This window comes from Marmota monax, unplaced genomic scaffold, assembly GCF_021218885.2.
Source record: "Marmota monax isolate L192 unplaced genomic scaffold, Marmota_monax_Labrador192_F-V1.1 WCK01_AAM20220418_F8-fsc00091, whole genome shotgun sequence".
NCBI classification, from domain to species: domain Eukaryota; kingdom Metazoa; phylum Chordata; class Mammalia; order Rodentia; family Sciuridae; genus Marmota; species Marmota monax.
The window spans coordinates 5,278,062-5,299,989 of NW_026692434.1; the positions used below are offsets into that span (position 1 = coordinate 5,278,062).

At 31.1% G+C, this 21,928-nt stretch overlaps 1 protein-coding gene across 50 annotated transcripts in view; it reads left to right on the forward strand.

Moving 5' to 3' along the window:
* Positions 1-21,928, forward strand: part of Rims1 (regulating synaptic membrane exocytosis 1) — a 447,890-nt gene that overhangs the window by 330,783 nt on the left and 95,179 nt on the right. For 13 of the 50 annotated variants that reach the window (XM_058578857.1, XM_058578819.1, XM_058578816.1 and 10 more), the window contains 4 exons: positions 3,707-3,889; positions 4,924-5,036; positions 9,262-9,291; positions 20,451-20,563. In XM_058578857.1, the coding sequence (XP_058434840.1) occupies positions 3,707-3,889; positions 4,924-5,036; positions 9,262-9,291; positions 20,451-20,563 (439 nt within the window). Of the gene's footprint in view, positions 1-3,706; positions 3,890-4,923; positions 5,037-9,261; positions 9,292-12,438; positions 12,527-20,450; positions 20,564-21,928 lie in introns of those variants that run through there. The other 37 variants (XM_058578840.1, XM_058578835.1, XM_058578841.1 and 34 more) reach the window with 7 other exon arrangements.

The window sequence follows — 21,928 nt, forward strand, 5'->3', positions numbered from 1 at the left end:
ATTTTGAAAAATATAATAGTCAGTTACAGATAGAAGACAGGCAGAACTGATTTCTGTCTTCTGTGCTTGGGAAGCTCTTTCATAAAAGTTTAGCTTTTCTCCTCCATGTAAATTCACCTCTGAGAACTGCTAGCATCCTTTCTACATTCTATTCTGGTGACTTTTCTTCTTTTGGAACCAACACTCTGCATCCTGACTGTGGATGGTTTGTTTGGACATCTACTTAGCCTTGCTTAAATGTATGCTTTATTTTGTGCTGTTGCTTTTGGAAAGTGCCTGTGCTGCTCTATAAGGGGCCATCATAGGAGGAGTTATTTTGATGACTTCAAATACCACATGTATGTGGTATACCATCCTTTAATAAGTCAGTAAAACAAACAAAAAAAGTAAAACTGGACTTTTTTATGTCAATAGAAGCAATTTCTGCAAGTCCTATTTTCAGCAGTAGAAATATCTGACTAAAGATTTAAAGTTTTGCTGAGAAATGTGTATAACTTAAGTCCAAGTCTTAGGTGAAGAACATAGGCATGGAACAAATTTTATAGTTAAGTATTTAGATATGCATTTAGAGATAGTAAGACAGAGTATGCAGTATACATGTTTATATATGGCAGAATGGGTTCTCGTTAGTTAGATGCCATTTTCCATTTGTTTCTATCCTACAAATATCAAAGCATAATTCTTTCAAGTCCTTCCAAGCAACTTTATATGTGGGCATATATTTTATGTTTTGTACTAAAAAATTGATAGCATATCCGAGATGTGAAATTACTGTTTTTCATTTTATGGTATAGAAACAAATACTATCTCAATAAGCAGAAAAGAGAGCAAATGTTGGAACACAACATACTTGTGTGGATCCTAACTCCAACACATTCTATCTCTGTCTTTTTGCAAGTCACTATGATCCTCAGTTTTTCATATGTACAATAGTAATAATTATAGTTCTCAGGGTGTAAGAATTTTAAAAAGTATGCATAGATAAGTATGTGTGTGTATACACACATAGCATGCACACACATTCAATGCCTGGCATGTACAGATGCCCTGCACTGATGATCAGTAAATTTCTTACCATTTTGCTTATCCATCATTCCCTCCCTTCCATGTTCACTGACATGGTTGTTCTAAACCTCTGTCATTCTTTTTGCATCCTCAAGTTCTTATCACACCTCATTTCATTGAAAAGATCAATGCATTACAGCCTGGATTCTCCAAGCTTTTCACTCAAATACTTTGGAATTTCTTGATTAATTTTCCTAAAACAAATCATACTTGTATCCATTATCTCTCCTCTCCAAAATCCTACTCATCTCTCTTCAAGTTCTGCATTTCCTCTCTCCAGTTTCCCTTCCTATAATTCAGCTTGCTGCCACATCCCCTCTCTTCCTCAAGCAAAGTAGCTTTCTATGTATTCTTTGTTCTGTACTCTCCTGCTTGTCCACACTGGCTAATGTCAGGAACTGCTTCATTATTGAGGGGCTTTTATTTCATGTGAAAGATAAACCAATCTTACTAAATGATTAATCTCAAATATTATAGGCTATTTTCAGGCTCTGCGAGCCTCCATGTGGCTCAACAAATGATGCATTAAGTCACCTATTCTGGAACTGTATAATATTCAACCAGGAAATTTATTTTCACCTGAAGTTGCTTTTTGTATCATTGCTATTTAGTTTGGTTGCACATCTAAATTATTCACATCTCATGTCACACTCAAGTTGTTCTTTGGTACTTATAAATTGCATAAAGGAAGAGCACAAGATTTTATTGAAATTGTAATAACCATGGAATTTCTCAGTACTTGGGTGAAAAATGTATGATTGAATTTTAGACCACATTCAGTATGTTTAGTTTGAATAGGATTGTTAAAATTTCTAATCATGATGGCTTCTAAAGGAAAAAATAGATAAAATTCACTCAGTGTCATTTAAAAGAACTTTGTCATGTAATCCTTCCCTTATCAAATTTATACATTTGAATAATGTGAAAGTCAATTCAGAATGAATGATTTAATATTAAGTATTAATACTAATATTTTAATAAAATGGAATATTGTCAGTTCCTTTTTTATCTTCATTTGGAAATGGAGGTAATAATCCATGTTTCAGGATATAAAATAGGATCTGATAAAACATTAATCTATAACTCAAGAAGATGAAAGACCTAAGCTGTACCTTTTTGTTCTCTTCATACTGATATTTGCCATTTTATTGTTCTAAAATGGAAGAGATAGCCTGAATAAAAATTACTGTAACTATGAAAATTATTTTACTTAAAAAAAGATTATCAATATAAATACAGATTGAATAAAGTACTCATTAATATACTTTGGTAGCCAATATGTATTCTTTATTCTTATCCACTTCAAGTTACTTAGTACGTCAATTTTATAGCATTGCTTTAAAAGAATGAGATGTTGGGGCTGGGGATGTGGCTCAAGTGGTAGCACGCTCGCCTGGCATGCGTGTGGCCCGAGTTTGATCCTCAGCACCACATACAAACAAAGATGTTGTGCCCGCCGAGAACTAAAAAATAAATATTAAAAAAAATTCTCTCTCTCTCTCTCTCTCTCTCTCTCTCTCTCTCTCTCTCTCTCTCTCTCTCTCTCTCTTAAAAAAAAAAAAAAGAATGAGATGTTGGTCAGATGCAGTGGCACACACCTGTAATCCCAGAAGCTCTGGAGGCTGAGGCAGGAGGATTGCAAATTCAAAGAGTGCCTCAGCAATGTTGAGGTGCTAACCAACTCAGTGAGACCTTGTCTCTAAATAAAATACAAAATAGGGGGATGTAGCTTAGTGGTCAAGTACCCCTGAGTTTAATCCCCAATCCCCCCCCAAAAAATGAGATGTTATTTAATTTCTTCTGGCATAATAGGTATTTTAATTATGAATTTTATTTAAAGTGTACTGAAAATTATGAAAAAGGCAAAAGTATTTGTTTTAAATATATTTTAAACATAAGTTTTTTTTATTCTTAATCCTTAATTCAGAAATTGGTTCCATAAAAATTTGGAACACCATTTGGAGATAGTTGTCAATATGTTGACAGATATCTTTTTAGATACTGTTATATCCAAAAACATGTTTTTCTCACATGTCAACCACTGGCACTTAATTATATGAATTAATGAGACATTCTGCATTTTTAATATTAGTCTATTTTTAATCTCCTTAGATTAATCTCAGAAGACATCCTCCTTTTGCTGTTTGCCATGAACTTGCTTATTGTAAAGAAACATTATGAACCTTGTAAAAATATACAAAGATTTCTACCATGCACTATTTCTTCTTGAAGGCATGTACTTGAAGTATCCCCATGTTCATCATTCAATTATTCTGACTCATTCAATTAACATATCTGTGTTGAGCTCTTGCTTTCCATGCAGCTATGTTTTAGCACTGGAGATAGAGCTCAGAAAAAGATGAGAGACAGAACTCTGTGTCCCTGTGGAACTTATAGGAGGTTCATTATATCAGAGCAACCTAGACTTACCCTTTAAAAACTATATGACATTCACATTTGCAATAATAACTTGTCAGTTTGATTTGAATTTCATTTCAGTAATTGTGTGACTGGTTTTCTTCTGGTTCTTTAAAAAATCACTGTCTTATAAGAGTAACCAGGTTTTCCTTGCACAGATGTGTTGGTATAAAATTAATGTGAACCTGCTGACTGAAGATCTTTTTTGGCCCTAATGTTTTAGGGTTCTCCCACCATGTCTTTCTAGAAGGGGACACGCAGCCCCAAGAGCGACTGATCAACCAGTCATTAGGGGAAAACATCCCGCTCGCTCAAGGTCGAGTGAGCACTCTAGTGTCAGAACACTGTGTTCTATGCACCACCTTGCCCCTGGAGGGTCGGCGCCACCTTCTCCACTTCTGACAAGGTTGCTATTCAGTGTCAGCCCAGCATTCATGTCCTGCCTCCGGGTGTTGGTGTGGTGTTGTATCTTCCTGAGCACTCGAAGCTTTCACTCATTATGACTCCATAAGTTTTAATTCTTTTTCTGTGGCACTTAAACCTCTCCACATCCTCTACTACTTGCATCTATCTTTAATTCTGCCAATTAGCTATCATTGAAACTTAAATTGACTGTGTTATGTCCTTTCATCTGTTTGTGGCATATTCATATACAATTTATTAATTATGTGAAATTCTGTATGATAAATTATTTGGAATTAAATATGTATTTGCTTTTTAAAAGTGTAAGAGGAATTAAAAAAAAATAACCTTCCATGTGTTCAGTGTAGTCTTAGAGCATCTTAAAGTTCTTCAGTTAAACAAAAAGTTTGAATGCCAACAGATGGAGGTCAGCTTATTCCTGGACAGTAGTAATGTATCTGCATGCTTCTCAAATTCTCATTTGTAATTTTAGTCCTTGTGTCAGTATATTTCATAGCATGTGTCCAGGGTTATTTTAAATACTTTTCAAGGTTTTTCCTACTTAAAGTACAAGTGAGTGGTAATTTGTAGAAGTATCTCCAACTAGAATTTATGTATGTCAGTTTTAAGTAATTCTAATATCAATTTAATAGGAGCACTTTAGCCAACAGCCTCTCATAAGTTATTTTTCTATATTTTAAGATCTAAAGGCTGTAATTAGATATGTTTGTTTCAGCACTACCAAACAGGAATAACTTGCCCAGAAAGCACAACTTCATGGAAAGTTAAAAAGAAGTGAATGGATTCAGCTCCATTCAGGAATTCATTATGCAAAGCTGTGTGTAGAAGACATTGATCTGTTCTTTTGAGCTCCTTTTGTATTATTCCTTTTACACATAGCATTAAAAAGAACTTGATTTTGCTTCCAATGACCCAGTTAGAGGTTTTATATCTGTTTTAATAGTAACACGAAGAAGGGAAAGATTTTTTGTCTGACTGTATTGGGATTTCATCCCTCCCTCTGTTTTATGCCTGCAGAATGCATCGACAAGGAAGTCCAACCCAGTCTCCTCCAGCAGACACATCCTTCAGCAGTCGCAGGGGAAGACAGCTCCCTCAGGTGCCAGTGAGAAGCGGCAGTATAGAACAAGGTATCCTATATGGAGAGATCCTTGTCCAAAAATCTTGGATTTGAGAACCTCCTCTTTTTATAATCCTTTTATTAAATGAATAATATTTTGGGATAATATGTAGTTTGCTGAATCCTAAGAAGTTAAATTTCTTAGAATTTTTATCCCCAGTACCCTAGTGGTTCCTGGCATATACTTAGTTTTGTTGACCGAGTAAACCAACAAGTTTTAGCTGGTCACTTATCAGAATGGAGGCCTGCAAACATGGTTTTACAAAGGTAAAAAGATAGAAGATAAAATTAGGAGAACCCTAGTGTGATATGGTATTTTACATGTTAAAAGAGGATTTGCCTTAACCTATTTTTAAAACATATTTTAAAAATTAAAGTCATTTTGAATGCCTTACTAGTGTTTTTTTTTTTTTTTATTTTACCTTGATTAACAGCATCTTGTATTTTTATATAAGTTTAAAGATGGAAAGCTGTCTTAGAGCACTTATTTTAGAGATTCTCTCACTTTGAGCATGTATACATTATTTTCCTAACGGGAGGAGCGAGTGCACATGTGTGTGCATGTGAATGTGTGTGTGATTTGATAGCAGAAACTAAATTTTAAACTACATGAGCCAGATGATTTAAATAGTGGGTTAAAAGAATCAGTATTTATTGTATGCCCATTTCTCAGTAAGTGACAAGATTTATCAGTGTTCATTATCACATATTTCTTATCAAGTATTTAAAAATTATTGAAATAACTTTTATTGAGTGGTAGTGTAAATGCAGTGAACTGATATTTGAACATGCATTGAGAATCTTCCTCTCTGTGAAACAACTGAAAGGTTAACATTTTGAATATTTTTTTTCAACAGTGTTGATTGTTGCTGATGTAAAACTTGCATTTCACTCCATATTGAGTGTGCTGGATACATTTCTCTCATTACTCGAAGTGCTTTACTGAATGTGTCACAGAAATGTTAAAGATCTGTGAAGATAAATACTTTGTCTCAAAGACTGATGTGGCATAGTTTGCCATGCAGAATAGTTGATTATAGAAATATAGTGTTGATTTTAAGAGGTATCAACTTATTAATAGAGTAATGCTGGTACAATAAACTCTGAATTTGTATTTTTTAAAATCATAGTTCCTGTTGATATATCATGCTTTAGGTTTTAGGATTGTTTTAAAGGCATCAATTAATCTGGAAAATATGATACTTTGTGAAATCTGACTTTCTTTTCTAAAATGGCAGTTACTTTATTTAAATTATGAATTTACATGTTTAACAAACTTTTTTGTCTCTTTTCTGGGAACATTTTGAGAGAATTATCTATAATGAATGTTATTAAAACTAACCCAGATGAAATTACTTAACTTTTTAACAAATAAAAACTGGTGTTTATGTAAATTATTCTTCTTGAACTCCTGTTGCACAACTGAAAGACTACAGATTTTGGTGTTTGGCTACAGACTTCTTGTTACTGGTTATATTGATACTGAAAAAGTCATGTGCTCCTAAAATTCTTTGCATTTCCTCCAGTTACAAGTAAAACACTCTACAGGTTCATAAGCATATAATGGTACTGCATATAATTCTCAATGGCAAGATTGTAGTTGTGTTACTTCCATAGAAATAAGAATTGCTTCTGCAAAATCGGTTGGATTGTATGTTGGATTTTTTTTATTTTTAAAAGTTCATGTTTTGTTAAAATCAGGGTTACTCTTTATGATATTTATATTCACAGTTGTCTTTCAGAGAAATCATCAATATTTAAGAATTGAGTTGAGGTTGGAAGAAGGGAATGATTGAGTGACAATTACGGATTTTTTTGTTTGTTTTTTGCTGTTTAATATCACAAATACACTAGTGAACACTTTTGGTCATTTGAGGTTCTTGAAATAAAAGATCTAAAAGTCATATAGATACAGTTTTTGTAAAATGTAAAAAGAAGTATGTATTATATATAAGTGTTCTTTTCTACAAACAAAATATTTATGGTGTACTTTATGATGTTAATATATGTATTTGGGACTTTTGGTAAATAATACTATACTGTCTGCCATCATATTATTATGGATTTATTTCAAACTGAACAGCTCATATGATAGCTATATTTGTCCTAAAATATATTTTCAAAGGTAAATTTTTAATTTGATTAATGACCTAGGTAAGATTTTAGCACATGCTATTTAAGATTGATTGCAATATTGTTCTTGAGGCTATAGGATTATTGTTATTTTTTTATTTTTCTATTATTTGTTTAATTTAGTTTTATCTTATGTGAAGATTGATATCAACTGCAGTTTATTTGTAATTGATTAATTTTCTCCTGCATTTGAATGACTTCTTGTCTCTTTAATTTTTTTTTTTTTTCATTTTTAACGAAGAGTGGTTTTCTGATTTCGTTTTTTGTTTGTTTGTTTCTTTCTTTCTTTTACTGGAGTTGATTAAAAGCTGATTGTTAAGACCCAATATTTCAAATGGTTTATATTCTTGGATAGCTATACAACTTTGTTGATGCACTTCTAAAATAACCTTTTTTCATGTTGTTTCTGTATACTGTTATATATATCATTGTTTCTAGTATGTATGCCAGGACAATTTGAATGACTTGATATGTTTTTTCTTATAAATAAGATTTACTTTACACTCCTTGTACCCTAAAATCAGTATCTCTTATTTTAAAAGGCCAACATAACATTGGAACAGATTGCTTAATTTTTAAATAAAAGCATTTTTAAAGTGTCTTTTAAAAATGGGGCAGTGGAGGTGGGCATGGTGGCGCATGCCTGCAATCCCAGTGGCTCAGGAGGCTGAGACAGAAGGATCTCAGGTTCAAAGCCAGCCTCAGCAACAGCAAGGTGCTAAGCAATGAGACCTTGTCTCTAAATAAAATACAAAATAGGGCTGGGGATTGGCTCAGTGTTGAGTACCCCTGAGTTCAATCCGTAGTTCTTCCCACCCCCAAAATGGGGAATGTTAGCCTACTTGCTACATGAAATGTGACTGTTACAATAGATTTGGGTAAATAGCAAAGAGATGATTACAGTACATATTTTGAGATAAAGATAAAGAAAATGTAGGTTGTAATATAGAAACTCTACTAGTATGTGAAAATACAGTGGGAAGACTTCAATAAAATTTCCTCAATTGTATTTCAACATTGTATTCTAATGTACTGAGAATACAATGTATTCTTATGTAAAGGGACTAATGCCAACATAATCAGTTATATAAAAATATGTAGTTTTCTAGCTGGTTTTGGTGGTGCACACCAGTACTCCCAACTGTTCAGGAGGCTGTGAGGCAGGAGGATCCTTTGAGCCCAACAATATGAGGCCAGCCTGGGCAACATAGAAAGACCTTGTCTCCAGGAGGAGAAAAAAAAATGTATGGATTTCTAAACCCAATCAAGTGATTTTTTTTGCGTGTATGTTTGCTCAAATGGATGTCTTTAAAGAAGTATTTAAAGATCATTCATAAATTAAGAGTGGTGTGCCAATTGTTTTATGTTTCATTATTACATCTGCTACCTGAAACTCTTATGATATTTCCTTTTATAAATATCTATATAGGACAGTAAATAGTGTACTGACAGGGAGATAACTTAGATATTATGAAATATCTGACATTAGTTTCTAAAATCCAAGTAATTTCACTTTGGGATATTTATATATAATTAATTTGAGAAAGAAGAAGGAATTACTTAAATTAGAATATATTTTTCCACGTAGAAAATGTTACAGAATAGATTCCATAGTACAGATAAAAAGCATACTTTAGTATAACTAAGAGTTTATCATATGCAATTTCAAATCATATGAATTTTTATCATTTTTTGATATAATTCTTATGAATATTAACTATGCTTTTAAATACATTTACATTAAAAGTTAAAAGTATTTTAGTAATATTGGTGCTAACATGCAATACTTTAAAGGCAAGAAAAATACTGTTGCATATACTTTTCAAGTTATTGATACATACTTTTCATGAAAGCATATTAATATCCCAATTTTTTGTTTCATTTAAAATCTTTAAATTGCTGTATTCATTCTTCCTTTGATTGATTTTAGTACCATATTTGAGGTTTCCTCATGGTTTATCATTGCAATTGATCATGTCACATTATTTGTTATGCATTTTTATTATTCATGCCATTGTTTAATTCACATTTCCATGTCTAACTATAAATTTGCTGATTTCTTTCTTTTGTTTCCATCATTATGTGCATTTAATTCATTGAAGAACAAGAAAAATATAACTCTTCCACAAAAGGTAAATATTAATGTAACTTTTTAAACATTTAATATTTTTACTTTTCTTTTATAATATACCAGAGTTATATAACTGTATTTATGGAAATAATGAGAAAATTATTTAGTTATTTCCCTGAAATGATTTTATAGGGTACTTGGTATTCTTTTATATTATGTGCTGTTCACATCAAAGAGAAAAACATTACTTTAAGAACAGTTTTATCTACATTGACAACTAGAAAACAATTCTCTTTAGAAAAGAATAATATATGATATTATATATATTGATATTATGTAACCACATAATAAATTTTTTTATTTGCTTATGTTTGTTTGTTTGCATTCCCCTCTTCTCATAGACAAAGTATTTAATTCTTACCTTCTCCTCAGATAGTATCTGTTGTGAAGGAGCAGCAAATCCCTGGATTTTACGTTCCAGGTAGCAGGAATCTTAGTATTCTAACCCCACTTCAGTCCTGCCTTGAGAAAGCTGCTACCTAGGTAGGAAATATCATTATGATACTCATTGATTCCTTCTTTCTGAGAGATGGAGGAAAGAAAACCCATTTAGCCTGCTATATTAATATATCACTGACCTCTTTATTGTCTTTTGAATCACATTTTATGTTTGGTATTTGTACTTGAGTTTCAAAACCAACCGGTTGCAGGCCTCACCCACACTTAATGCACAGCCCAAACCATGTCCTGCTCAGTATTATGGTTGGCGTGAAAATATAATATTCAAATATGAGTTTTTAACTTAATGTAATAATGTTATAGTAATGCCTAAAATTATATAATGCTGCATAGTTTAATAAAGGTACTTTTATTCAGTATTTGAAAGGGGATTGATTTAATTTGTTGTCCATAGTAATCCTCAGAGCTGGTGCTGATAATAGCATCATCTCTGTTTTGTGAATGAGGAAACTGAATTTCAGAGTGATTAAACAATTTTCCCATTCACACTACTGATCAGTAGTAGAATACATAGGTGATGTTTTATTTTGACCTCCTTCCATTTCACATGGATATATACAGTTTTAATAAGCACAAATCCCAAATATATTATCTCTAACTCAGTGAATCTGGGACTGTGTTATGTGTCTCACAATTATAAAGGGAAAATTGCAAATAATATTCAATTACTTATTTTAGTTTGAATTCATTAAAATATAATTATATCCATTTCAGACACATAATACATGTATGTATTCTGGCATAAAGTGTAACATACTAGACAATAGATATTAATAAAAATAAAATAAATAGATATTAATAAAAATAAAATATTATTCAATGAGATCAAGATGTTTTAATACCTAAATGGCATAGATTTATGGCTAACATCTTAAATTTTTAGTTGAAGTGTCAGTAAGAACTTCATATTTAGTAATACAAAAGTGGGCAATGTATTTCTTCTTAGATTCAGAAGTTAGATTTCAAAGATAAATTTTAGTATAATAAGAGACTTAGAATTTTATAATGTAAATAGGTCACAAACTAATTTATTTATCCAAAAGAAAGAAAAAGGCTATAATTATTTATTCAGGGCTTTTTCTTTATTATTAGCCCAAAGCTATAATTAACTAGTCAAAACAAAAATCCATAAGTGATATGAAATTTGCATGAAATGTACATATTTATGACCTTGCTATAGAGCATGGTAAATTGTTAGCTCTTTGTATTTATAAATAAGGTAAGTATATCCTGTGTGAGAGGAGCTGTCACCCTGCCAAGTCTTCCTTGGAGAGAGGATGTAGCAGTGCCTCATAGAACAGACCATATAGCTGGAAGCAACATACAGGGGCACATCCCAAATGCATATAGCAAGATAGAGAGCTGCAGAGAAGGCTGTACTTTCCCTCGGAGATTTAAGGCTGCACTGTTCAGTCACCAAAAATGACTTTTAAAGCCCAGAAAGGATAGGAGAAAGTTCAAAAAAAAAATCTTCACAATCATATTTTAGGCTCAGATATCTAAAGAATGAGAAGGTTCACAATATAGAAATCCCACTGCCCTGAGCTGTGTCCCTCTTTTCTGACACTATCATTTGGAAAATTCAGATTATTGTGAGTCCTTGCTCCCTCAATAAATGAGACTGGGACATACCATTCCTAGCTGACTGTGCGGGCCAAGAATTTCAATAGTTTGGTTTGTTTTTGATGATATATAGATGAACTTGTCAGACAACCAGTGGCTCCAGTTTGTCAGTGATAGAAAGGTTTCCTGAGATGCAGGATAATATCAGGCAAACTGGATACCCTGACCACAGGGGAACAATTTATTAATTTTCCAGCATATATTTGTAAGGTCACATAAAGAGAAGTATAAAATGCCATTAACATTATCAATATAGTATTCATTATTATATTAATAGATAGTATTGAGTATGTCTTATAAGTTGATGTCTTAGCTAAGAATATTATATATTTTTCTATTATATTTTCTCAGGAACCTGAGACATAACAATTAATATCAACATTTTCTAACTAAGAAATAAGGCTTCTAAAGATTGAAAACTTGGCCCATTATCGGTCATTCTTTTGGTAGGTGGTAGGACAGGGAACTAGAAATAAGCCTCCCTCCAAAGGCTTCCTTTTTAACCACTTTGCTTTAGAGGCTCTCCATCATTCAGACGGAATTTAATGAGTACTTACTGTGCATGCAACACAATGTAATTATAGGAACACATGTTTTACAGAAATAGAGTCAAAGGGGTTTAGTAGATTGCCTAGGGTAATAAAGCATCTATTTGGAAGAACCAGATTTTGATGCCACAGCCTATATTCTGTCCCCTGTACCATGTTGCTGTAGCATCCACCTCTCAGAGCACCAGGATTTTGGAGAAGGCCACTTAATCCTTACCTTTCCCTGATGACCCAGTTTTTCACCACTCAACACAATCTATACCTGAAGTGCCCTTAAATTGCCATGTAGCTTGAGAAACAAATCCAATGTATTTGAATACACAGTACATCCTTGGACTTGATGAGTTAACTGAGGACCAGTCAACATTCATACAACTTCATTTACTTTTAACTTCTTTTATGTTGAAAATTGAGAGACCATATCATTTTAGGCTTCACAGACTGCTTTTAGGCCTATTTTAAATTATGCATTCTAAAAGTAAGCCAATTTTTCCATCTCTGCTACATTTCTTGGACAGTTTTAAAGAGCCCATGAATGTAGTTTGGGGGCATCGAAATAATGATATAAGAAGATCAAAACTGAACCAGAAATTAAATGACTTCAAGGTGAGAAAAAATGTTATTATCATAATGAATTTCTAATTTATATGACTTAGATACTATTTCTTAAGTTCATTAACTTTTTGGCTTTTGGAGGCAATTTCAAAATCTAACAAAACATATTTAATTATCTTTTCTACAAATGTGAATTTCCTTTATTATAAAATATGTGTAATATGAATATTGAGAGTCAGTTAGACTTTAAATTATTTTAACAGGACAAATAGTAAGTAGCATTTTGTTGCTTTTTGTTTTCTTTTTCACAAATAAAATATGTAATTGTAATCAGATCATAGGGGCTATTTAAGGATTGTCTCTAGTTAATTCTATTTTTAAGTACCAGCTTTCTATAATAGAAGCTCAAATAAATAACATGTACTTTTCCACTTTAAATGTTAACCAAAACAGTTGGAGTCTATCTTGTGGAAATAAATTATCAGACTATGATCATTGACTTAATTAGATGCATTTTACATTAAAAAGTGAAAAACATGAATTTTATTAATTTTATGTTACATTAGTTATTGTATAAATGAATTTGAACATTTATTTATTTTAATAGTGTACTGTGATGGTGAAACATATAAGAACATATTATATGCTTGACTTTCGCTTAAATAAGTAAACTAATTTGTGTGCTTTTAGCATCAGTATTGTCTAATTATCTTCAAGTAGTACCAAAGTGTTTCAATTTAAATTACATTTTATTATTATTTAGTAGTAGCATATTGGACCAGGGGAATCATTTCTTTTTATTTTAAGTTAAGTCTTCCAATGTTTAGGATATAGCTTTGTGGTAGAGTGCTTATGTAGCATGCATGAGTTTCTGGATTACATTTACAGCATAAAACAAAACTAAACAAAAAACTGTTTCAAGGTTCAAGTTTTTTATTCTTCCAAAACATTGCTTTTCTTGAACAGTGAATATGAATATTTTTGAAAAAATATTCAGAGCTCTACTGTTCAGAAATTTATTAGTAAAAGACTGTCCCTTTCTGTTTTTTGTTTTGTTTTGTTTTGTTTGCCACAAACCCACAAATACAGATGCAGAAATCATTCTAGCCTTCTCTTTAAGCATTGAGGCTCTTGTGTGCAACAGCCCATGTTAGAAATTATGGTTTTGATCTTATTTTCCCATTCTGCCAATTGAAACATGTCATAGTCTTTAAAGCTAGTATCATAGTATCATAGTCTTTAAAGCTTCCAGGATTTAGCATGTGACCAATGACCCTCAACTTACAAGATATGCCCCAAGAGGGATTACATGACTTTCCCTTTCTTCCTGAGCTTTGTAGAGAAAGTGCAGAAGAAACTAAATGGCAAGCAGGCAATCATTAGATGGGTAGGCTCTTTGATGTATTTTCTCTGAAATCACATGTGTCCCCTAATTAATTTAAAATATGGGAAGAGATTGTCAAAAGTCAAAGTTGAATATAGCAAAGTTATGCCAAATGAAAATTTTCAAGATAGATCCTGTTGTCATTAATGTTAATGAAATAATAAAAAGTGATGGATAAACATGGCAGAGATCCCTTGGGTGAAAGGTGACTTCCTCAGTGTTCCCCCAGGGAAGCCTAATTACACAGGACACTCTTTGTCAAAATTATATTAGGACTGCCTCTTAAGGAAAACAGTGCTCCTTCTCAAAACCTAAATGTGTTTTGAAGAACTATTTAACCCAGAATAGCACAACAGGTCAGATAAATGCCAGTTTCATTTTATTTTTTGTTTTTTTAAATCTACAGAGGACTAGAGTTTTAGGTATTACTCTGGACTTTGACAGTTTTAATAGGAAAATTGATACCTGGAGGTGGAAATTGTGAGCTTTGTTTAAGATAGCTTAGTTGAAATAAGTGTGCTAAAACAAGGCATGGTCTTGTGGTTCTCACTGAAGTAAGATTTGAGTAACTGTGTATGCAAATATCCTCTTTCACATGTGCCATGTTCCATTTTCAGTTGTCTATTCCAAACTGACTATTTTTTAAATGTGCTATATTTGCTTAACATGTGTTATTGTTGCAATTTGTGTTCCTCTTACTGGATAGATATATCTTTTCTGTTATTGTTTATATTACTACTGCATAATCCTTAATATCCAAGAGAATATGCAAGGGCACAAGGGTAACAACTTGAAACATTTCTACTGCAAATTGAAATGCATTTGATTCCAAGAAAATGACCCAGTATGTGGAAATTTGAACATAGTAAAAATATTTTTAACATTTGATATTTATGTATGTGTAGGGGTTATTGTCATGTGGAAGTTTGAGAAATATATCAAAGTTGCTTACTTACTTGTATGACTTCAAAAATAAGGAAAAAAATATAAGGATGAACGTTCAAGGACTATGTTACTTCTTAAATTTAAAAAAAATACACAATAGGAATAGTGGCATAAATATAAATGGTGAATTTTCTTCCTCTATACCTATAATTTTGGTAAATCATATATTGATGCTGGAAAATTAGATAATAGAGCAAAAGATAGTCATTGTAATTTTTCATTTTTGCAAATGTGAAAAAAATTTAAAGACTTTAATAATGCCTATTAAAATAAGATAGACTACAACATCAGAAATTACTCTTAAGAAATCTCTTCTCTTGAGAAATAAAAACTCTGAATGGAAGGATATAGCAGGAATTAACTGAAGGAATATGAACTAATGGATGAAAGATGATGAGCCTAGGAGTGTAATTTAGGCACAATCAATTCCCATTCCTAGGTTCTTACATTTTGCAACATTGTTTCTAGATGTATGGAGAATTAGTCCATATTAAAAATATGTATTCTTCTAAAGCCTAAGATAAAGTAAGCAGAGACTAGTATTACCTTTAAAAATTTTCAAATATCAAACCATCTTACTGGATAGAATATTTCAAGATCTAGTTAATAACTAAATTGTCTTCATATTTAGTCTTTGTATAGCTTACACCAACTGCAATTCAGTGAATTACATCTTTTTCATCTTTTATTACATTTTAATCTCTACATTAAATTATGCCTTATATCCAATTTCACACTGTCATTGAAGTTATTTGTTAAAATACGGTACTTCAAATAACGGGTTTTTTTTCACTGCTGTCAGTAACTAAGACACTTGGTGTTTCATACAAATACTTCACTCCACTTGACAACTTCCACTGCTCTTCTTGAGAGATGCCTTGCGGGAAGGGTGTGGCTTCACTGTCACAATACTCTCATTGTATGTCCAAGCAGAATGGAAGCAGGGATGTTAGCTTTTTATTTATAAATATGGTAGATATCATACCTAACTAGATGGACTTAATTATCCTGTCCAGATATTATCGTGAATCTCCTTTGACCCATGCATTAGCTAAAGTTCTTAAAAAGTCAAATGCTCATAATCTTTTTACTGTAATATAACTACTAGTATAGAAGTTTGTATTATTTCTATTCTCTTTAAAATTGTATTTTACCAATAATACTTGAAAATATTAGGATTAACAATATATTGATACAGATTATTTTCCATTTAGACACAAATGTGAAATTTTAAATTCATGTTAATTTCTCAATACATAGAGAAATTTGAAAGATATAGGAATTTTGAGATTAGAGCAAATTTATTTTTATACAAGTAAATTCATGAAAAATTTCAATCAAATTTATGCAAATTTAATATATAAATTACAATGGTACTAAATTGCACTTAACTGTGATATCTATAATATTTTTAAGAAAGTTGTAAATGTCTAGCAAGTCAAAGAAGTTTCCTAAATAATAGCAGTTTCTTTGGATGTGATATTATAGAAATTTTTTGATGATTAGTTAAGGTACATTTATTAATTATGGTTAAGCTATTTAAAACTAAATTTTTAGTCATAGGCCTCTTTAATAGATATTATGAAAGACATCTGGAAAATGCGTTATAGACACAAAATTTGCAAATGATAACAGCTTGTTGAAAAATTCATCAAAGAAAATCCATCTTTGACCATGGATCTTTGCTAAATATATTTAAAGGCTGAAATCATTAGCAAATTTTCTATGGATTAAGAATTCTTAGCAAAGTGTTTGACCTGAAAGGAGAAATAATTATTTAAATATGGGTCTTTTTTAATGTTTACTAATGCTTTCCATTATAAAATTAAATGAATTATAGTACTCTGTTAAATTATAGTTACTTTTCTTACCTTGCCTGCTCCAATCATAGTTCTTTTTGTTGAGTTTTAGAAGATAAAAAATATTTTCAGGAGAGTGGTTTTAATTCGTAAAAGTTAAGTTCCAGTCTCATACTTTATTAGTTGTAGTGTTGAGTTGATTTTTGACATATGTAGATACATCTGAAAAAAATACCAGCATTTGTAAAGAACAATGAATAAAATTGCCTTGAAGAAAAGGAATTTTGTTCAATAAATATTTTTGGTAAATTAATATGTGATTTTTTTAAGGCACAATTTATTCAACATAAAGCATTTCATTCAACTGAAGGCTTATAGTAAATATTTTCAATCCTTTAATCTTCTAAATATATTTTTATAAAATTGTGTTGTTAATTACATTTTAGGGGTTAGGGAAGGTAAAATGTTCAATAAAATAGTTTGCTTTCTGGGATTATAATTGAAATACAGTTTATAGTAAACATTATATTTTTTGACAGTGTCATATATAAGCTAAATTTTTATTAAAAAACTAAATGAAATTACATTATTGTAGAAAATGGGATGGGTTATTTAACTATGTATTTTCTACATTTATGAATTTTTTTATAAATGCAAGCCCCAAAGTCTCCAATTTTTTTAGTCTTTCTGTAAGGAATAGTGATAGGCATTTTAATAAGTTTGTTAGAGTACTACCAGCATTCAGAGTGCTTCTAAAGTGGGGATTCAATGCCAAGATGTAGGAGAGAATTGGAAAATATTTTATATTTTAATTTTGCTATTAGAATTAAAATTGATAAAATAATATAAAAAATTTAAATGATGATCAGTAATCATTCTTCTCAAAGTAAGACATTTTAGCTCTCTGGTTATGGTTAATTTTACTTATAGTAAACATACAAGGGATAATCACATTCCAAGGTTCTAATACATCTTTAATCATTACTATTTGTATGAATTATGTAAATTATTGGAATTATATCTTGGGTGATACAAATTTGTGATATGGTGTTTTACTTGATATATTTGTCTTAATATTTAGCTTGACACACCTATAATTCAGAAATAATTTCATTTTATCTACAGTAGGCAGCTGAGAGATAAAATGGAAAACCACCAAAATCTTTGGCAAAGTTAGAGCTTCCACATTCCTACTGAAGGTTCTTCAATGGTTATGAAAAACTTTTTTTCCAAAACATGATAACTTTTAAAATAATTATATCATTAAATATGCACTAAAAACATGCTGTCAGGAAATGAGAAATACTACAAAAATGTGTATAATATTATGTAATTATCTGGCCTTCTGATATGAGTAAGTAAATGATAATGTATTTGCATTCTGCTTCTATTGTTAGAATTGGAGAAAAAGCACTAGGATAGCACAGCAACTGCAATTTTGCTGGAGAGTCAAGAGATTCACTCTTGATTTTGAGTCATAATATTAATTTAGAGGGTTTTTTTGTCCTTAATATATTTAAAAGATATCAGCTTCAACTCCTTTGGGTATGAATATAGTATATTAATCGTATCTGGAAGGTAAAAATGAAGTCATTTAAAACTATCCTTAGATTCGTTTTAGTATGCACTACTGTCTTATGATTTGGTCTGGAGCTTTGCAAAACTAATATTTAAAATCAACCGTATCACTAGCTAAAACAATCTATTTAGAGATATGAGGTTGTGTTTTGGCAAAATTCAATCACTGGAACAATTTCAAACTGCTTCAGTCCAGAAGCTCTTGGGAAATAATCATCATTGTCCAAGCAATCATCAATCCTAAAAACTATATGATACTAAAAGTGAAGGTTACAAAGCTATGAACTAATAAATGTCAAAACATTCTTTAAAAAATTTAATGTCATTTGGTGAGGATAGTTAAGCTCATTTTACTTAAATTTGTTTTTATTGGAAGTAGTGGTTACACCAAATTGCTTTAAACTTTAATTACAAAGTAAAACTGAATATAGTTCATTTGATTTTCTCAATGATTAAAGTAAATGACTGAGTGTATATCCATAGGTATTCACACCATGGGAAGAAAGCAGAGAGCAGAGATTTGCACATTTTCTATATTGCTAATGGCTTTCTATAAATATAATGAACATTTTTAATAACTCCATCTCAGTTTCTAATTACTCTCATTTAGCACTTTGCATTATGATTTTTCCTTTTGACTATGTGTTGTAAAGTAATAATTTTCTAAACTACTTTTCTCAAGCTCTCTGTTGAACCGTCTATGAATTGTAATGGTAGTGACCATTAATTGTCTGAAGTCAGCATTTTCAAAGCAAGTGTGTGTCATTGCTTAATTCACATAACTGTAATGATAGAGATTAAGATTGTCTAATTTATTGAATTTAGCAAAGTGAAACATTTAATGATTTGGCGCAAAAAGTATGATTGAAACACTTAGGCATAAATTTCAGATTTTTTTGTGTTTATATCTTGGACTATTAGTCTGTACCTGGACACATAATAAAAGTTATCTGTTTACTTAATTTTAAAGTGGGTGTCATGTCATTTATCAAAGATGATAAGCCACATTTAAGCACTCGCATTAGAAAAATATGTCAGCACATGCTTTTGTAAACTCTGTGTCAAAGAGATGAAATCAGCAATCAACTCAATCAGATATATCAACATTTCCATTAACTTTTAAACCATTAAGGTCACTTGGCAGAAAGCTCACCATATTGGCCATCAAAGAAAAATTCTTTCTCTCCTCTCCTCTCCTCTCCTCTCCTCTCCTCTCCTCTCCTCTCCTCTTCTCTCTCTCTCTCTCTCACACACACACAAGTTAAAAACAAATGTTAGCACTTGTTTCAGATATTAAGTAGTCTGGGAGTTTAACAAAAGAGAATTTGAAAAAGAAATTATTATTTCTCCTCAAGTGCAAGTATAAATTTTAAATAGTTTACTCTACATATAACTATACCCTTAGGTCTTTATTCCCCTTTTTTTATAAAACACACAAACATTAAAGACAATGTTTTGAAGCTAGGATGTTTGTGATGGATTCTGACTTTAAAAATAACTCATACTTTATTGAAAGTTGTAATTTTTTCTCTCTAAACAGTCACAATTGCTGCTTAGGAGATTGATAAAGGCTTAATTGGAAAACATTACTTTGCATATTATAAATCAAGAAGCTAAAATAGTATATCTCACTTTCATAACATGAATTTTATGCATGTGGTTCAGACATGGCCTTCAGAAACAGAGAGCGCTAATCTTTTATCTAAGTCAGTCCATTTGTAGGAGTTGCAAATATTCATAAGAAGCTGTCAAAATTTATGAATTACTAAGAATGCCTCAAGATTAGATAATTAACAGTTAAGCAGTGTGTTTAGGTGACTACTGTTAGCTGAGGATGTTAAGTGAGTGTGTGCATGCATGTAAGCATGTGCATATATGTGTGATGTGTTAAGTACGCATATTTGTTTTCCCTATATATGTACATGCAACAAACTATTGATTAAATTGAAAACATTTTCACAATTAAATTTAGTTTCTTATAATCAGTTATGAAGGGAATTAAAAATAATTTGTGTTAGATAAAGACATAGGCTCGGCTACTTATCTTTTGTTACTAACATTGTGTTCCCCATTCTGTGTAATTTTAATCATGTTCATCTTTAGATTAACAGTTGCTGGTATTGTATAGTTTGCATTTTAATTTATTTATCATGTTATTTCTAAATTTCATTTAATTGAAGTCATTTCAAAAGCATTGAAATCTTAAACCATTCAGTTCCTTAAAGGTGCTTCATGTGTTTTAATAGGCTTCCATTGTGTGTTTTTGCAGCAAGCTTAGTAGTGGAGGAGCGAACAAGACAGATGAAAATGAAAGTCCATCGATTTAAGCAGACAACAGGGTCTGGTTCTAGTCAAGAACTTGATCGCGAGCAATATTCCAAGGTAAAATCAGTAGTATCCAACCAATAGTCTCCCTTTTAGAAATTTGTAGTTTGTGCATTGGCCAGGATGAGCCAGCACTGTTACATGAGTTGTCAAGGAATGACAATCTTATTACTGTCATTTCTCCTAAAGACTGAAAAAACTCTCCTTCCTCTTGATATTTTCACAATATATAACTTTTTTGAAATATATTATTAACTTGGAATTAATAGTTTTCTGAAATGAAAACATAAATACTTGATATTATAAGTCACTTATGGTTGACATTTGTCAAGTTTACAAAAACAACAAGATATGTGAAGCTGTTTTGTTGCTTGAATATCATTTAAATATTGCATTTAAAATATCAAGATACATATTTATAGTCTTAACCACTTTTTCAGGCTGATGTTGATTATAGAGATTTCTTAGTGAATGACTAAAATTATGTTGTGAGGTTTCTTACTGATTAGTCTTTTCCAAAAATTTTTTAGTTATAGATGGACACAACACCTTTATTTTGTTTATTTATTTATTTATTATATGGTACTGAGGATAGAACTCAGTGCTTCACATGTGTGAGGCAAGTGCTCTGCCACTGAGCCACAAACCCAGCCCTTGATTAATCTTTAGTAAGGATAAATAACTGCTTTCAAACCCTTAGAAGCTGAAGTCACACAATTTCAAGTGCCAGTAGCATTTATTCTACATCAAATATTATTTTCTAAGGAGTCTATAAGATGCTAATTACTGTCTAGTAAGTTTAATTAAAATATAGAATTTTATACTTTAGGAGGTAAGTTATGTATATTATCTGGTTTACTTAAAAATCTTTCTAAAATTACTGCAAAAGTAGCAGCATCCATTATAGGTCAACCTTTGTTATCATTTGATATAAAGAAATCTTTTTGGAAAGAATTACTGATTAGAAAGCAAAGTAAATAAAAAGAAAACACACTAAATTAATATAGTTAGCCTGAAATAATGACTAGATAAACCTATTTATTTTTACAGCTTAAAATATGGACTAGAAAAACCAATAATGCATTTTCAAAACTTGAAAGGTAGCCAATAAAAAACAAAACACACTTTTTAAAAAAAGAAACAGATATTCAATGAATAATATAAAAAAGTAAATATAGTTATAAAATTTAATTTGCTACCCATACAAACACAGAGTTATTCATGCTATAAAGTCTGTCACTTTACACTTTATGTTAGATGAAAAAGGCTTTTCAATATACAATGCATAGGGTCACTGTGATCCAGGGATGCCAATTCCCAAAGAGTTTATAACAATTTTTTAAAATGTAGATTCAGTAAAGGTAAAACACAAAATTGTTAACCAGAATATTTACATTTTGTATACAATTCCAGCTCTGTACA